The sequence below is a fragment of the Falco peregrinus genome, chromosome 13, assembly GCF_023634155.1.
Source record: "Falco peregrinus isolate bFalPer1 chromosome 13, bFalPer1.pri, whole genome shotgun sequence".
Lineage (NCBI taxonomy): Eukaryota > Metazoa > Chordata > Aves > Falconiformes > Falconidae > Falco > Falco peregrinus.
The window spans coordinates 14,507,668-14,523,803 of record NC_073733.1 but is presented as its reverse complement, the minus strand read 5'-3'; the positions used below and the strand labels follow the sequence as shown (position 1 = coordinate 14,523,803).

General features: G+C 47.2%; 2 protein-coding genes across 2 annotated transcripts; one reads left to right on the top strand and one right to left on the bottom strand.

The window, feature by feature from the left end:
- Positions 1–1,552: 1,552 nt before the first annotated feature.
- AGTR2 (angiotensin II receptor type 2) lies at positions 1,553–10,552 on the bottom strand. The gene is made up of 2 exons (XM_013295460.3): positions 4,656–10,552; positions 1,553–2,968 (listed from the first exon to the last, which is right to left on the bottom strand). The coding sequence occupies exon 2, from the start codon at positions 2,893–2,895 to the stop codon at positions 1,777–1,779; it is 1,119 nt and encodes a 372-aa protein (XP_013150914.1). The 5' UTR covers positions 2,896–2,968; positions 4,656–10,552; the 3' UTR covers positions 1,553–1,776.
- LOC101919293 (nyctalopin-like) lies at positions 10,552–15,966 on the top strand. Its single transcript, XM_013295461.3, has one exon. The coding sequence runs from the start codon at positions 14,611–14,613 to the stop codon at positions 15,895–15,897; it is 1,287 nt and encodes a 428-aa protein (XP_013150915.3). The 5' UTR covers positions 10,552–14,610; the 3' UTR covers positions 15,898–15,966.
- Positions 15,967–16,136: the final 170 nt, after the last annotated feature.

Sequence of the window (16,136 nt, the reverse complement as noted above, 5' to 3'; positions counted from 1 at the left end):
CTCTTATTACTCCATCATTGAGCCTGGAACAGAACACCTGGTAATTTTCTTAGTCTGATGATTTGTTTTGCTGTAGCATGACTGCTTTGTTGTGCTCATTGCTAAGCTATTAACACTTTGTCCTTCCAAAAATATCTGACGCCCCAGACACTACTAGCTCCTCGGAACATTTTCAACAAAAACATTCCAGGGGAGATGTATTAGCAGCTCTTCCACTTTCTGGGACAAGCATCACTCCACATCCATGCCCCATTACAGAAGACCAGACCGGGACAGGCAGAAGGGGGTATTTGTGGTCAAGCCCCCATTTTCCCAAGTTCTGCACAAACTTTGCATCTCGCATCACTCTCAGACTGGCACATTTCTTGCATAATCCTGTTTTCATGGCCACTAGTGAAGAAACTTATTCCCACCCTAACAGTGGAGGATGGCTCCTGCACCAGGTTACTTACGGCTTCCAGGCGCCAGCCAGTGTTGGGACTTCCAGGGAGGTCAGACTCCTGGTTACCCAACTGGCAGGTACAATTTCCCCATGGACCCAAAATTGCTAATGGAGGCCTCAAGGGTAACTTGTCAGAGACAATTCCCTGAAGCTAACGATCTTTTGGTCACCCTGGGTCACCCAGCCTAGGGACAACCTGCTGGCAATTGAGCAAGGTGCTAAGAGATCCCTCTTTTAGATTGAGCCTATCAGACATGATTCTTTCTGAAGGGTCCAAGAGGACCAGTATCTCTCCAGCAAAAGAAAATGTCAATCATCAAAAGTGACCTCAAAATAGAATCAGTATTTGCCAAATATTGTTTCCCCCTCTTTTTTTTTATTTACAGATGAGTAAACTCCCATACTGAGATGTGGGTAAGTCTTAGGAGTCACACCTTAATTTTGCTTCTGGGTATCAAGACAGAGTTACTTAGGCTTTCTGTACACAGTACCCAAAATTAAAGTAGCAATCGACATTTGAAATGCAAAAAGTCTAGACAATCAGCAAGTCCTTTCCCCGAAGGCTGCTGGACAGTGCGTGGGACTCAGCACCCACACAGCAGTGGGACATAGCGTGTTCAGTTCCTGGGGCACTGCTGTCAAAAGTGACCACACTGAATCGAAGCAAAAGACCATCTTGCCTGCAAACATGTTACCTGTTATTGGAAAGGTATAAAAACATCCATATGGTTGTACTTGCCCCCGATAACACTTCCTTGCCTCCAGCAGTCTGCAGTACTGTGTCTCCACCTGCTCTCAGGATCCCAAGCCTAAGAAAGCAGGAGGTATAGTCAATGCATTTTACGTACAACATCTCTAGCCATATATTTTCTAAAAATAGTATATATTTTAAAAATAGAGGCAAAAATATTTTCTTACAGGTAGGTACAGAAGTATCTGCACTATTTATTTACACATTCTCTAGTGAGAATCTCTTTTAGAAAATCAGCTTAGGGTATAATACTCAGCACCTACACAACTGTAACTATTGTGCTATGGTCCTTTGGTATATTTTGTCTTTTTGTGTTACACTAAACACTCGCCTGATCTCAGCCATGAATAAGCTGATAATTAAAATGTCATCAATATATTTGCCAGAATCTTCCCTCTATGTAAAACTTTAGTGCTCGTTGCAGAAAGGAAGGAACAAAAAATCCCCATGTTTGAGAAAAACAGTTTCTCCTTCAAACAGCTGGTCAATGAATGGGACAAAGCAAAGGGAACAGCAAAGAGGAGTGTCACCGCTGCAGGGACAGCCAGCTACTCTGACATCACCCCACATCATGCCTCAGTGCCTACAGCAAGGACTCGGGCCCCCCTTCCCTGTCCATGGGGGTCTCAGCATCTCTGAAGCAGCTCCCTTTCCTCAAAGAAGAGCTCTCTCGATGACTGTTGAACTGATAAACTCGTCGTTTAAACAAGCGATGGAGTTTCTCCTGGAACTGGTTCCCAATGAAGCAGTACAGCAAAGGGTTGATGCAGCTGTTGGCGAATGCCATGCAGATGCTGAATGGCAGTGCTGTGTCGATGATCCCTGTCACGTCACAGTTGTTAATGATGTTCATATGAGCCAAAGCATCCAAAAACGTTAAAATGTGGAATGGGAGCCAGGAAATTAAGAAGGCCACAACAACAGCAGCCACCAGCTTTAGGACTTTGTCCCTCTTCTGCTTGTTTTTCCCAAACTTCTGTGGTTTAAGCAAGTGCCTCCTGATCCAGATGTAGCATGTGGTGATCACTGTCAAGGGGATGAAGAAGCCAAGTGCATTTTTCAGGAAGGCTGTTGCCGCAGACCATTTGGCGTAACTCTCATGAGGAAAGGCCATAATGCAAGCGTTGACCCCCAAGCTTTCAACGTAGTGAGTGTCACGGAAATAAAAAGTTGGGAAGGAGGACAAGCAGGCAAGGCCCCACACCACCAGTGCTATAAGATAAGCTTGTTGTGGAGTTCTTCTTTGAGAGTGAATAGGGTGGACAATAGCGTGGTACCGGTCCATGCTCATGCATGTAATGAAAAATATACTTGCAAACATGTTCAAGCACAGGATAGAACTGGAGATTTTGCACATGAGAGACCCAAAGAGCCAGTGGTAGCCCTGTGCATAGTAGGTAGCCCAGAATGGAAGGGTGGCAAGGCACAGCAAATCTGCCACGGCCAGGTTGAAAATGTAGATATTAGCAACTGTTTTGGGACCACTATGACGACAAAGCACCATGACCACCACACTGTTGCCAGCCAACCCCAGAATAAAAACCACCGAGAAGAGTGCTGGAATTAGTGAGAACTGATAATCCGAAGAGGTAAGTGGGCAGGGAGGAGGGGAGCGCAATGCAGCTGATGAGTTTGTCAGTGCTGTATAGAGGACTTGGAGAGTTTCTCTGGTGGTGATGACCAGGGAGTAGTTGCTCTGCATGTTGGTGCTGGTGAAAAGGGATGTTCTGCAGGAAATTCATGTGCTAGCAGAATTTTTCTATCACGTCGCTCACCTGCAAATCAGAAACCGTGTGTTAGACATGCGCTCTGCAGCCATCTTAGCTCTGGAATCACACACACAGTCACAATAAAATAAAACCCATTTAGAAGTATGTCAGTAAGCTGAGTGCTGAAATACCAGGCAACCCTGCTGGACTCCTTTCCTCCGTCCCACTGACAGGACACGATTAGCCCTAGGGAGGTCACAGCACTTTTTAATTAGCCTGGCAGAGAAGCGAGCAGCCGGGTTTTATCTGTGATTACAGATGGTGCTTTCTGGGGCAAGCAGAGCAGAAAGATTATTGACTCGGGAGCTGGAGATACTTCGGGAACTTCCGTGACCAAGGGCAGCACCGAAGCTCCTTGTGATCCTTTTCTTGGCTTTCTCAAACTATTTCCAGCTCTCTGCACAGTTGAAGTAATGCAGGAAGGCAGCACCAGCCAGTGAAGATCAGATACTTCACACCTGAGGGCCTCCTGGGACTTTACAGGTGTGAAAGCAGCCTTTTAACAAGGCTATGAGGAAAGCAAGCTTTGAGGTTTTTAAATTCACAGGGCCGGATACAAAGACACTGAAGGGTCTTTGCAAAATGTCATTTACTGTCAGAGTCCTCCTCAAAGCAAATCTGCGTCTCCTGCCCTCATGACGGCTTTTAATCAGGAGAGTAAAAGAAGTATTTTCAGCATAGATACAAGCAAAATAGACAGCCAAGTACTCAGTCCTTGCAGGTACTGGATTTAGCAGTAGTATTTGCCGTTCATTTAGAAAGATCAGGATTGTTTCCGTAAGGGATTATATAGCTACAAAGCAGCTAAAATAGGAGAGTTAATTGACATGTCTGCTCCAGTTCGACAGCTCATATCTGTACTCCAAGCAGGGCATTTTTCAAACTTTAAGACTTTGTAGTCAATAAAGAAAATATCATGCCCAAATATTTTATTTTACATATTAGAAAGAGACAATTCCTTTTCAATTAAGTCAGGCATTTAGGAATTCTCAAGGGGCCCTAAAAACAACAGAAATTTTGACCAAGACAAGGCAACAGAGTTGGGTAATGATCTCTCATGTAACAGAAGGCGACTGATAATTTCAAACGTATTTTTCTGTGCTAACAGTTTAGTGTACTCCAGCTTATCATTTGCTCAGTGCAAAATATGCAATATGCTACTTTAAATATACTGACAAAAATTTAATTTTAATTATATTGTCTTCAACAACGAAAATTCAATAGGAGAATATTAATGCACATTTCTGCAAAGTGCCAGTACTGAACGTCCCAAACACGGGATCACAAGCCCACGTTCTGTAATCTAGCAGGTCTCAAACCGGAGGAAAGTTTTCTGTCTGGGGACAGCAAAGATTCAGGAGAGGGTCTGAGGCCCCATTTTGCCCTGAACTCTTAGGTCCTGAACCCCTCACTTTAACCTACAGAAGCTGAAATCTCAGAACTAGTCACAAAGAGTTACGTATCTGACTTAACTCCTAATAGAGGGACTACACCATAATTAATTTTAGCTATACTACTGAGAACAAGGCTCCGCTGACAAACATGCTCCCCCCCTGCATGTGAGCAACTGGTGGCTTAGAATCTGCTTCTAAACTAGTCATTCCTACTATTATTTAAGACACAATGAGGTATTTTATCAAAAATTGAATCAAAACAATGGCAATTATGTTCTAACAGCAGATAGAAAACATACCTCTCAACCTCACATTCGTCTGGACGTAGCTCTGGGATTATGTGCTCCTTTTTTCTGTTTTTCTTCTAGCAAGTATCACCACCAGCAATCTGCTCGCTCATATCTTCCGTTTTCCCACTGGGAGACTTTAACCTACATAACTTGAGAACTGAAATACAAACGCCTGCCAGCTTCTTTTCCTTTTGGAAGCTAAACAGTTTGAGAACCCCCCTTTCCAAGGCCACGTGAGCACATGCAGTAAATCAGGAGAGAGGAACAAGACAACCAAAAAAAAAAAAATAATGAGGGAAAGCAAGCAAGAAAGAAAAAGGAAATTCACACAGATATCTTTGCGGTTTTCTACTGCAGCTCTTGGGCCAGGAGGGTACACCCACATGCAACCCCCTTCTGCCCCCCAGGTGTATGTGACACACGCAAGCTTCCGTGCGAGGGTTCATGCACCTCTGAGGGCAGAGGGATTCCCACGCTGGGGCTCTGTAGAGTCCCAACACTTGCTAATGCATTTGAGAGCGGAATAGGCTCTTTGTCCTGACAGAGCTGACCATAACGTGGACACACAGAGACAGAAAGCAGGGGAACATCACAGCACTGCCTGTGTAAGGGGACTGATCCTGTCTCCCAGTTAGCAGGACAGAAAAGCCACTGCCCAAGTCCTTGCAAAGACGTGCATGCTGCTCGAGCCGAGGAGGGCAGCAGGACAGATCCACGTGGCAGAGAGCAGCCTTGGCTCGGAGGCTGCGCTGGGGTAACACACAACCAAAGCGAGCAGATCAGCACAGCTGCGTGCTCCTGCCGACTTCCCATTCACACAGAACTGAGATTTTACATCTGCTTCTTCCTCACAGCACATGCTCCGTCTGGCCCCAGCCTCCTCTCCCTGGAAGGAGCTCCAAGGGGGCTCCTGGAGGATAAGCACGGGACAAAGTAAGCATCCGTAAGCCTTAAATATTTTGCCCTGATATCCTGAGTGCGATCTCCTCTGCAGCAGCAGCCCATCTACTGAGGATGCGTGTGCTGTGCTCCACAGGCAAGGCTGCACGTCCCAGATGGAAAGCAACCACAAAAGGCCCTGACAGTGACATGTTCCTTTGCCCCAGCCAGGTGCTGCTGGCTGGTTCTCCATCACCATCCAGGACTGAACCCAAGCTCATCCTATCCTCAAGGCTCATGGGGCACTGGATTGCTCTCTGCAGCTCCCTGGCAGGGGCTGTAGGCAGGGGGGTCGGTCTGTTCCCCCAGGTAACGAGCGACAGGACAAGGGGAAACAGCCTCGAGTTGCACCGGGGGGGGGTTAGATTGGGTAGGAGGAAAAATGTCTTCACTGAAAGGGCGCTCTGGCACTGGAACAGGCTGCCCAGGGAGGTGGTGGAGTCACCATCCCTGGAGGTGTTTAAAAAGCAGGTAGATGCAGATTTTAGGGACATGGTTTAGTGATGAACTTGGCAGTCCTGGGTTAATGGTTGGACTTGGTGATCTGAAAGGTCTTTTCCAACCTAAATGATTCTGTGATTCTCAAGGCAGGGAGAGGAGTTCTTGGCAGCTTTTGGCTTTACCTGCCTCATGTTAAGAGTCCAGCTCTTGGCATTTTCTGTACAAAAGGAGACTGGGTTATTTAAAGAAGGGAAATCCCACGCAGCATTTCTATTTATTACGGTGCAGCTGATTTACTGCTTCATGAACACAAGGACAGAGAGTGGTCAGGACAGTCAGGCTGCAAGCACACACGGTGCCTGTGCTGGGAGCAAACACTGGAAGGAAAGAAAGCTGAAATAGCTCAATGAAATGACACTCTGAGAGCAGATAAAACAGAAACAGACCCAAATATCACAGGTATTTTGGGGGAAGGTAGTACCAAATCGCTGCACACGGTGGGAGACCTCATCTGTCCCAAAGGCTCAAGCACTGCATGTCACAAGCAGAGTTAGATAACATAAATTTCAGCACATCCTTTTTATCTCCATGTATATCTACGAACTTACCCAATGCACAAACATTCACCCATTCCATAAATATTGATTTTGGGGCATCCTTTCCTTTTCCCACTCATTCCTCCCCACTCTTGTTTGAGGTTGTTATGGAAAAAGCAGGGGAGAAGGGGAGATACCCTGGGACAACTGAAATTTGAATTACTCAAAAAAACCCACAACTTTTTAAAGGAAACAGTAACATCCATAATAGCTTGGGGGCTGAAAAAGTCAAGACTTAACCAAAAAGCTTTAAGATGAAGATTTGCATTCTACACACACTACAACCACTAGCAGGAGACTTGTTCAGTTGAAGAGGCATCAAACAATGCACCTTCTAGAGACACGCTGCAAGAACTCTGTCCTTTCTTCAAACCAAACATCTACCAAGCGGGTCAGTAGGAGCATGTGGGATGTGCAAGTGCAAGAGGTCACGTGTCTGGCTGCAAAGGAGAAGAAACACACCTTTTGCCACCAGCCCCCTGGCTGTACATACTCTGCTTCAGCTCCAGAGGACTGCTGGCTCTCAGGTGCGTGACCCTGAGACGTCAGCATTCACTCTGACCCATATTCATTAAATTTTTCACTAGTGGCATGCGACAGGACACCCTGAGCCAGGAATTCTTGCGGCTAGTTCCTCTGCACACAAATGATCAGTGAAAGATCTTGCTCCATCCTTCATCAAACATCCAGCATTCTTTGTAAGCAGGGGAAAAAGTCAAAGGCATGACAGTGTTTATTTTGCAAAGATAACAAACACTAATTATTTAGATTTAAATATAAAGTTTTCCTTTCCAGATGCACTTTTGATCCTCACAGATACTGACTGTGTCTATTCTGTTCTACCTCCAAAACTGAAATTTTGTGCTGGGTTCTTACCTTTTAGTAGACAAGAGATGGGCCTGATACACCTGGTGCGATGGGGGTCATACTTTGGGTTGCCTTTTGCCAAATCCTGCTCCCATTCTTCCCCCCGCCAGCGCATCCAACTCCTTATCTGATCCCAAGTTGTCACTCCAACGCTCCATTTAGCCAATGTACAAACCCCATCCCTCTTCTATTTCCCCCACTATTTCTTTCTTCCTCCCACTGTTTTTGAGCATCACCTGCACATGAATGGCTGTGAAATAGAAAGTACACCCGATGCAGACGCCCAAGCTGTCCATGCACAAGCCAACGTTGTGCCACGTAGTGCTGCAGCTGCGCTAATGCTCCCTGAGCTTGCAGGACATGTTCATCCAGCTTCCACAACCAGGCTGGTAAATACAGCACATGAATCTCCTGCATCAGAGCCCAGCACACGGCTCAGCACAGCGACAGTCTTTAGACTTTTTACCGTTTGTCTGGCTGCAAAAGTGCAAAAGCTGGGAGTTTTCACCACAAGAAGACCTGTTTGATGTTAAATGGTGAGGAGTTAATGCCTCCTGGGGCATATATTTGGGGGAGAATTTCATACATGATGTTTATAACAAGAAAAACAAAAATCACTTCTCAAGAGAAGAAAGAAATTTTGCTGCATATTCACTCAGGTTTACCTTTCTGTCCTTGAGTCCATGCACCTAAAAAGGTCACTAGAAGAGTTTAAAAAAAAACTGACCCGAACCCAAACAAAACAAAAAAATGCCATCACAAAACCACCCACCCACAATTCAAATAGCAACTGTGCAAATTAAAAGAATGGGCTCATGCACTCCTCGGTCCTAGGTCTTGGATTTTGTAGGGATGTACTGCTGTTAGGGATGGAATATTCCAAACAGACAGCATATCCCACTGCGCCAGCAGACTGTCAGAGCCAGCTCTTGAGGTTAAGCCCTGCCAGCCTGCCAAATCCTCAATGCAACGTGAGATCCAGCTGCAGGCTGTATTCATGGGCTTGATTTTTTCCTTTTGGAGAAAGCAAGAGGGGAAAAAGATCTCTCATCCATGTGCTCCCCAGGTTGCATAACCCAACCTAGGTCGGTAGAGTTCTGACCAATTTGGTGCTGATTTCCAGCAGGATGGCCTGACTCCCTGGTCCCAGGGCTGGTGGCAAGAGCTGGGGATCCAGCACCCACACACGCCGTGGAGCAATGATTTCCATCATGCCAGGTAGGGCATCGTGCTGAACGATAGTTCCTTTGCACACGCGCACCGAAACCATCCTGCCTGCAGCTGGGTTCTCCCAGAACTCCGTAAACTTTTGGATGCGATCCTCCTCCCTGCATTCATTTGTTTAAGGGTTTATGTGGGGATTAATTGCTCAGTCTTGCAAGTAAGATTGGAGTATCTACCTTGTCCTTCCCCAGCCTCAGAGCACTGCTGCAGAGACGGCTGCTTTCTTGCATCCTTTTTGGGGCCTTAGGGAGGAAAGCACCGGTAAGCACTGACCAGTTGAAAATTGATGGCTGAGGCAGCAAATCCTTGAGTCCTGCTCACACTCAGCATCCATGGTCCTTGCCTTGGCATGCTGGCTCTGAACACTGCCTCATGTACCTCTGAAGCACAATCTGTCCTGACAGTGGGTGTCTGCAAATCCAGTTTTGGCCAGGAGGGAGAACTACTAACTTTTTTTAAAGGGTAGACCTTGGTCAGTGTTTCACTTTCCCTCCTGGAGCCACGACGTCACATGGAAACACTGAACAGGCTTGGGGAAAGCCCTGCTTTTCACTTCACAGCAGTGAACACAAGGGCCACCCAGCCAGGACCCCTCAGAGTATAGTGTCAGAGAGCTTGGTCCATTCAATGGACCCTCCATGCTGGAATAAGTCAGTTTTTGAGGCAGTTCAGTGTCTATAGTGTGGCAGAGGCAGTCTGGAGGGAAGAGGGATGCCCTTTCCACCTCCGGCACGCAGAACATTTTTCCAGAGCATTTCTTTTATGGGATGTTTGTGTCCAGTCCGCATCACTGCCAAGACTGAGATTAAGCTCCATGACATTGTTTGTTCAAATAATTGGCTGTAAGCATTTTACAAGTTACTAAAAGTAGCAAAGAAAACAAGCACTTAAGTGACTTTGAAAACATGCTGCACCCGTCGCTATTAAAGGCAGCGAGGCACATGCGCCCTGGCGTGGCTGCCCGCTCTCGGGGGGAGCACGGCAGCACGCCCGGCCTTGCTGAAGGCAGCAGGACTTGGCCAGAGCTCCCTTCCCGAGCACTGCACAGCTCTGAGTCATGGCCCCAGACGGAGATAAACCACCACGCACCAGGGCTTGGCCACAACGGGCACAGAGCCTAAATCCTCCTGATGGAGCTGTGGCCAAAGCACAGCGTTGCAGCAGATTGAGAGCTGCCCAGCCAGACGGCAGCAGGAACCTACATTCAGCTTTCATAAAGAACAATTTGTCATGACAGGTAATTTTCCCCTGCTCACTTCTCCCAGACCAGTTGCCGTGGTGAGCAACAGAAGTCAGGACCACAGCTTATGGGAGACAGCTCCATCCTGTCTAACTTCTACTTCATTATTATTAATACATCTGTATATAACCCAGCATTTTAAAGGATGTGGAAGCATACTTCACATGTCTTTTTAGGGTTTCAAAGTGATTTTTTTATGAAGAGCTGTGTGCTGGTTTTGGCTGGCATAAAGTTGATTTTCTTCACTGTAGCGAATGTGGAACTATGGTTGGGATTTGTGCCGAAAACAGTGCTGATGATAATGCAGGGATGCTTTTGTTACTGCTGAGCAGGGCTTACACCCCGTCAAGGGCTTTTCTGCTCCTCAACCCACCCACCCCACCAGCGAGCAGGCTGGAGGGGCACAAGAAGTTCAGAGGGGACACAGCTGGGACAGCTGACCCCAACTGACCCAAGGGATGTCCCATACCATGTGATGCCATGCTCAGCAAGTAAAAGCTGGGGGCAAGAAGGACGAATGAGGGGACGTTCAGAGTGATGACATTTGTCTTCCCAAGTTAACTGTTAATGCATGATGGAGCCCTGGGAGGTGGTGAATAAATCCCTTGTTTTGCTTTGCTTTCTTGTGCAGCTTTTGCTTCACCAATTAAACTGTCTCTTAAGTACCAAAAATGCTGAGATACAGATGAAAGAGGGTTTGCCAGCTAGTTAAAGCTTTGGGGGAGTCAGAATATTCCTGACACTTGGGTATTCCAATTTATTTAATCCTTCTTTTAATCAACAGAGCTATTAAGCGATTCTCACCCCACCTTTGCCCACCAGAAAGTTTAAAGAAACCAAACCATGCTCCTTTAACTCATTAGACTAGCAAGACCATCCCAAAGAAAATGTTTGTACTGCTTATATCAAACCTCAATCCCATAAAGACAATACGGCTCCTTAAAATCTACGGTATTAGGCAAGGCTCTTGACATCAGCTATAAACAATTTCTGAAGTGGGTGTGCTGGGCTATAAATCCCAAATGTCAGATAAATCAGTGACTGAAGAAAAGGCAAAACACGATCGTGGTCATGCAATGGGTAGAATACATTTTAACAGAAGACCTTCAGTGGCTCAGCCTTTCCATTATAGCTGGAAGGATGAGCCACCTCAGCCAAAACACTTCACGCAGTCCAGAAAACCCTCCTAGCAGATGGAGCGAGACAACCAAAATCCCTGCTTGCAGAGCACAAAGAACTGAGCCTGGAAAAGATGGGTGAAGGGCTCAATGCTCATAATTAGATGGACCATAGTAGAAAAGTATTTGTTAAAAAAATAGCTAGAGGGAAAAATCATATGGTTATTCTTCTCGAGAGCTGTCTTTACCTTGTCTCTGCAGCATCCAATGTGGTAGTGATGCTGGCTACTGCTGACTGCAGCAATGATGCTTGGGAAGCTGAAGCTGGACAGGCAACGCCAAGTGCTTCTTGCGAAGGAGCACTGTGCACTGCAGCACTGCCACGGTTTAACCCCGGCCGGCAGCTCAGTCCCACACAGCTGCCTGTTCACTCCCCCCTGGTGAGATGGGGGAGAGAACCAGAAGAGTAAAAGTGACAAAACTCATGGGCTGAGATAGACAGTTTAACAGGTAAAACGAACGCTGCACATGCAAGCACAGCAAAGCAAGAGATTCATTCACCACTTCCCATCGGCAGGTGGGTGTTCAGCCATCCCCAGGAGAGCAGGGAACCACCACATGTAATAGTTACTTGGGAAGACAAACGCCATCACTCCAAACATCCCCCACTTCCTTCTTCACTCCAGTTTCCACACCGAGCATGACATCTTTATGGCATGGAATATCCCTTGGCTAGTCTGGGTCAGCTGTCCTGGTTCTGCTCCCTCCTGGCTTCTTGTGCACCTCCTCGTTGGCAGAGCATGGGAAACTGAAAAGCCTTTGACTTAGAGTAAGCCCTATGCAGCAACACATAAACCATCAGTTTATCAATGTTATTCTCATGCTAAACCCAAAGCACAACACTGTACCAGCTACTAGGAAGAAAATTAACTCGATCCCAGCCAAAACCAGGACAAACACACACAGGATACACCTGCAATCGTTACCTTAGATCAATGCTCAGTCCTCAGCAAAGATTTAGCTCTCCACAGTGTTGAGCAATGCTGCGCTGCTGCATTGCTTCCACCCCAAGGGCAGCTGAAACCAAAGCTGCAATCAGTAATTGTGGCCCAGGCAGCATCCACAGACAAAATCCTGGCAAGGCAGCCACTGCCCCCTGTGCATCATGGAATTGTCACAGGGAGCAGCTGGAATTGCCAAGCCCATGACAAGGTGTTAAAATCTGATTATTTTGATACTTACAGGCTTCCTTGGGCCCACAGGCTCTGAAGCAAGGAGACACTCTGCAGCTGTGTGGTCCTGTTTCACCACTGTGTTGGTCCAGTTAAGCAACATCTTGCAATGATGAGCTCTAACAGCTGCATGGGTTTGGTCTTTGAAAATTTCCAGTATTAAATCAAAGAGAATTAGAAAGAGCACTGGGCTTAAATAGGGGCTGGAACATGGCAAAACTGCCGGAATTACAACCAGAAATAAAGCCTGTGTAGAATAAAAAGGACACCAGAGCAAGTGATCCATCTTCTTCAGACTGAGCTACAAAACTTCATTTGAAGGTGAGACCATTCCTAGCAGACACAGAGCAGCTCACTCATCCTGCAGAGACACCAGCAGAAACCTGTCTTCTTCACAAATATGCCCAGGCAAAGCCATGGAGCAATGGATGGATATCCATAGCTGTGCTGCAGCAGGAGGTAAGAGAAGCCACTAAGATCCCAGCAGCAGGACACCCCTCCAAAGTGATGTCCCCAGTGGAGCAATCCCAGCTGAGCCAGGAATACAGAAAACAAAGAATCACCCGCAAAACCTCCAGCATGGCCCCAAACATGAGGGGCTGGACGGGGTGAGCAGCACACATTTCCACCCTCCTCCGGGAATCCCAGGACGAGGAAGGCCCCTGGCAAGGTGCCGTCACTGCTGCTCTCAGGGTGAAAACCAGCTCTTGGCCCCCAGTAACGCTGCAGCAAAGCCTGTCTAACTAAATAAATGATGTTGTTTACAGCTGGGAGATGGTCTCCATTACACAATGCGGCCATCCCAGCCAACCTTCCAGGGAGAAGCTGTTCTTTGGGGGGTTGTTGCTTGAAAAAAATGAAGAAGAAAACAGAACTAGCTGAAGCCAACACAGCAGTTTAAGAGCACAGGAAACCTCATCTCCTTCTGCCAAGAAAACAGTGGATCTGCAAATTTGTCCAGTTCACACTTACCATTGGGCATATCATGTATTCGGGGTTTTAGCCACTGTCTGCACAGAGCTGGCAGAGCAGGGGAGAGAAAGGAAACCCAAATCTGTGAAACATGGGGAAAAGAAAAAAAAAAAAAAAAAAGCTGAGACAGACCAAGAAATAAAGAGCAGGGAAATGCACCTGAAGGGAGGGGGCTGAGAGAAGGTGCTTCAAACACATCAAAAACATGAGAACTCCAGCAGAGACAAGTGAGGGGGGGAATCAAAAGTTAGAAGAGTGAGAAAAAGCAAAAGCAGCAACTGTGTCACTTGTTGTCCTGCTGACACATCAGCTGCAAGGCATGTGTCTAGTTCTCTTGGCCATCGTAAGCAAAGTAACCAGCCTGCAGACTGCTGAGTCCTGGCTGCCAGGTGCATCAATCAGTCCCGACTGCACTTTTCCTTTGCGCTCTGGATATAGGATAATAACCAGGGAAAGGCCCAAGGACATGGGTTTTTAGGGACCCAAGCCCAGCTCCAGCTGCTCAATGGCATCTTCAGACCTCCTGGAGACAGGCAGCACCCTGGGAAGCGCAGGATGCTCTTGGGGTGCTCTGCATTTCACCCACGGGGATCATCTTTTACCACTCACAGCAGGCTCAGGGCTTATCCCAGGACGAGGATCTGCCAGGACACAGCACTCCCACACACATTCCTGGCTGGCAGGGAGCATGAGTCTTGCACAGCTCCTAACAGTCTCCCGTTTTACTGCAGAGGAGTCACAGCCATTGACAGGGCTGCGCTCAGGGTTCAGTCCCAGCTTTGCTTTCCTTGGTGTCCTGATCACAGCCTGAATCCAGGGCGCCCACCAGCATGTCCAGCCACACCAGGGTGAGAGCCCCCATCTCAGCTGTCTCTGCTGAAGCCCCAACTGCAGAAAAGTACAAAAATCCACCCCCAAAACAGAGGGGGTTTTGAGCAAACTGCTAAGCAGATCCTGAGAATGGTGATCAACCCAGCAGCAGGAGCCTCTCCCAGACAGATCCCGAGGGAAGTCTGTTACCTGCCGCCGCTTGCAGAGGGCAGGAGGTCAGAAATACTACCATCAGAGCATCATGCTCAGCTGAGAAGTCCCCCTGCCTCCCAGTAATGCTCTTCACAGCAGGGCACTTAATCGGCTTTTATCTGCCTAAAGACTTGATCCTCCCTGGTCTGCAGCAGGAACCAGCTAATTCATTTTCACTGTGCACTAAAATCACAGCCCAACCGACCTTGCAATGCTCGCGGTTCACCTATCCAAAAGGTACACGTTATTTTTCTTGCCTCCTTCTCTGCTATCCATCAGGTATTAGATGCGGTGGCTGACTTGTGGCTGGTCATGTTCTTTCTTGTTATATTTATATTTACTTGTGCAGCAACGGCTGGGCTGAGCCTAAATGTCTCTGATTCATGCCCTAGCATGTGCAGATGTGCACCTGAAGACATTATCCATTGTAACAGAGCTGGACTGAGAGCCCTCCCGGGAGAAATAGCAGCATCCACCATCTCTCTAAACCTTTCCAATAATTACTTGCGGATTCTCTCCACCAACACCTTCAGAAACCTGACTTTCCTTCACAGCCTCTGGCTAGATGGAAACAACCTGACTTTCCTGTCTCCGGGGACCTTCCATGCTCTCAACAGCCTGCGAGAGCTGCACCTCAGCAGGAACCCACGCCTCACCTACCTGCACGCAAACACTTTCAGAGGACTGTTAAACCTCATCAGCCTGGATTTGTCCCACTGCAATATCTTTGAAATCCATCCGCTTCTATTTTCACACCTGCCTTCTTTGGAAACACTCGATTTAGCCTCCAATAACATGCGGTATGTCCCACAAGCCTTTAGGAACCTCTCCAGTCTCACAAAGCTGTCCCTGGAGGGTAACCACATAGAAGCCATTGGCAGAGATTCCCTGAAGGACCTGGAAACCCTGTACGATCTGAATCTCAGGAAGAATCGGATATGGATCATACAAAATGGCGCTTTTACAAAGCTTCTCAGATTAGGAACGTTAAATTTAGGACACAACTTCATTGCTGATTTGCCTAATCAGCTTTTCGATGGGTTGATCCAGCTGAAGACCATGCACCTTGAAGCCAACAGAATCACCGCTATCAACTGCACCTTCAGACATCTGCTGAACTTGAGAAACTTGTACCTGAACAACAACCAGATCTCCTCGATCTCAGACTCCGCTTTCTCGTACCTAAACAAGCTGCACTTCCTTCACCTGAGCAAGAATAACCTCAGTTCTCTCCCTATCCGCTTGTTCGCTGAACTGCCAAAACTGCAGTATGTGTTTTTATCCCACAACCCCTGGAAATGTGACTGCAAGATGCTTTGGTTCTGGCGGTGGAGCACAACGCGCAGGGGAGTGATCGAAGGGCTACACTGTGCCTTCCTGGGCCCTCACAACACGACAGCACTCAATGTCCCCCATCCAGGGGACCTGACGGACTGCACGGTGCCACCTGAGCTGGCAAGCGAAGACAAGTGCAGCGTGGCCAGTACCAGCATTGCTCCTGGGCCTCCTGCTCTCCCCACCAAGGTCATCCTGCTGGCACTTGTCTGCCATGCGTGGTACTTTGCTAGGGGATGGAACACTCCCGTGGCCACGTTTTGACAATGTTTAAATTATAAAGTGGATGACACTTATCTATTTTCTCGATATTTGTTTGTGAACAGTGGTTTTCATTACAGATGGGGTTTATATGGGAAAAGCAGGATTTTATTATATAGGAATAAATGCTTTAATTTATGGGCAATGCTCAAATCTGAAATACTAATATCAAAATTCAATGTAAATGTTTACATACAGAGAAGCTAACGTCAGCAAGTTCAAGGTGGGGGCTTGCGCTGGGT

Excerpts from the sequence above, each read along its gene's own strand:
- AGTR2 (XM_013295460.3), bottom strand. The coding sequence starts at position 2,895 with ATGCAGAGCAACTACTCCCTGGTCATCACCACCAGAGAAACTCTCCAA.
- LOC101919293 (XM_013295461.3), top strand. The coding sequence starts at position 14,611 with ATGTTCTTTCTTGTTATATTTATATTTACTTGTGCAGCAACGGCTGGG.